Source organism: Bombus bifarius, unplaced genomic scaffold (genome assembly GCF_011952205.1).
Source record: "Bombus bifarius isolate JDL3187 unplaced genomic scaffold, Bbif_JDL3187 scf7180000008616_frag, whole genome shotgun sequence".
In the NCBI taxonomy this organism is placed as follows: Eukaryota; Metazoa; Arthropoda; class Insecta; order Hymenoptera; family Apidae; genus Bombus; species Bombus bifarius.
This window is the reverse complement of record NW_022884754.1, coordinates 1-1,211: the sequence shown is the minus strand read 5'-3', so window position 1 is coordinate 1,211 and position 1,211 is coordinate 1. Positions and strand designations below refer to the sequence as shown.

Sequence of the window (1,211 nt, the reverse complement as noted above, 5' to 3'; positions counted from 1 at the left end):
CTGAGCTAGCGTCTAGGAGATTTGAAGCATTCCACGCTGATCTAGTCCGTTCCGCGAGAAACTTCCACGTGCTGTACCGTGGGAATTACCGGTGTTTCTTCGGCGCGTGGAAGGGCTGGTGGCTGCAGCATCATTATCATTTCAATGTTTGCTCGGGCAACACGCGCAACTCCGCTGCTCTCCCACAACAAGGACCTCCTTCGTTGAGTTATTTTTCGTAAGTTTGGATATTCCCATATTATGGTTGTTTTGTGATCTTAATGTTTTTTCCCTTTTTGTTGTTCCCCTGGGCTTCGGTGATCGACGTTCGGACAATGTTTGCGGAGGCATTTCCATCAGAGGTTCCTTTCCAGACTTCCCTGGTACGTATTTAGTCTTGTTTTTAGTCTGCTTGATTCGTTCTGTTTCGTTTTATTTAGAATATACCGTGTTGTTCTCAGCCCAAGCGAAAGAGGGATTCCGAAGAACCCATGGGCGACTCGGGAGGATCCATCAAACGCATGCGGCCCTGTGATAAACCACGAGTATCAGAGTGGTTGGAGGAACTATTCAACATTGGTGCCGAGGCCGTGTCGAAATTCGGCTTTGACGATTCGGTTACTTTCGACGAGAATTTCTTCGATGCAGAGACCGTCGTATTGGAGAGGGAACCCCCTCTGGTTGAAATCGTTGATACCGATCGTTGCGTGAAAGTTCGTTTTGCGAATGAAATTCCCGAAGAGGTTTTGGAGGCACATCATCGTCACCATGCTTCTGGGAGAAAGGGAATTTCCCCTGTTGTGCGCTATTGGTGTATGCGTGAGTTCAGCGAACTTTATCCCGGAGCTCCTTGCTTCGATTTTGATTTAGTGTAGCTGCTTCAATTTCGTTGGTTCGCTTTTTGATGTTCCTTATTATTATTAATTTTTTGATATATTTTGTTTTGTGTTCAATATATATATATTGATATATATATTGAATATATATATTGATATATTATAATATATATATATATATATTTTAAATGTGATAGTGTTAGGTTATCTATTTTTTTTTTTTTTTAATTTTATATTGCCCTCCTTTTTAATTAATTATATATATATATATTTTTACATTTGTAGTTGCGCATAAAATTTATTAAAGAAAAGTGTTAACAATGTGTTTTCATGATTTGTTTCTCGCGCCTGACTTCCATTAATCCCTAATATTCCTGTCGCCATGATGCGTGTAAA

At 40.2% G+C, this 1,211-nt stretch overlaps 1 protein-coding gene across 1 annotated transcript; it reads left to right on the top strand.

Annotated features, from left to right (window-relative positions):
* Positions 1 to 327: 327 nt before the first annotated feature.
* On the top strand, positions 328 to 902 carry LOC117213276. The gene is made up of 2 exons (XM_033458645.1): positions 328 to 362; positions 441 to 902. Exon 2 carries the CDS (start codon positions 471 to 473, stop codon positions 852 to 854), a length of 384 nt encoding a protein of 127 aa, XP_033314536.1. The 5' UTR covers positions 328 to 362; positions 441 to 470; the 3' UTR covers positions 855 to 902.
* Positions 903 to 1,211: the final 309 nt, after the last annotated feature.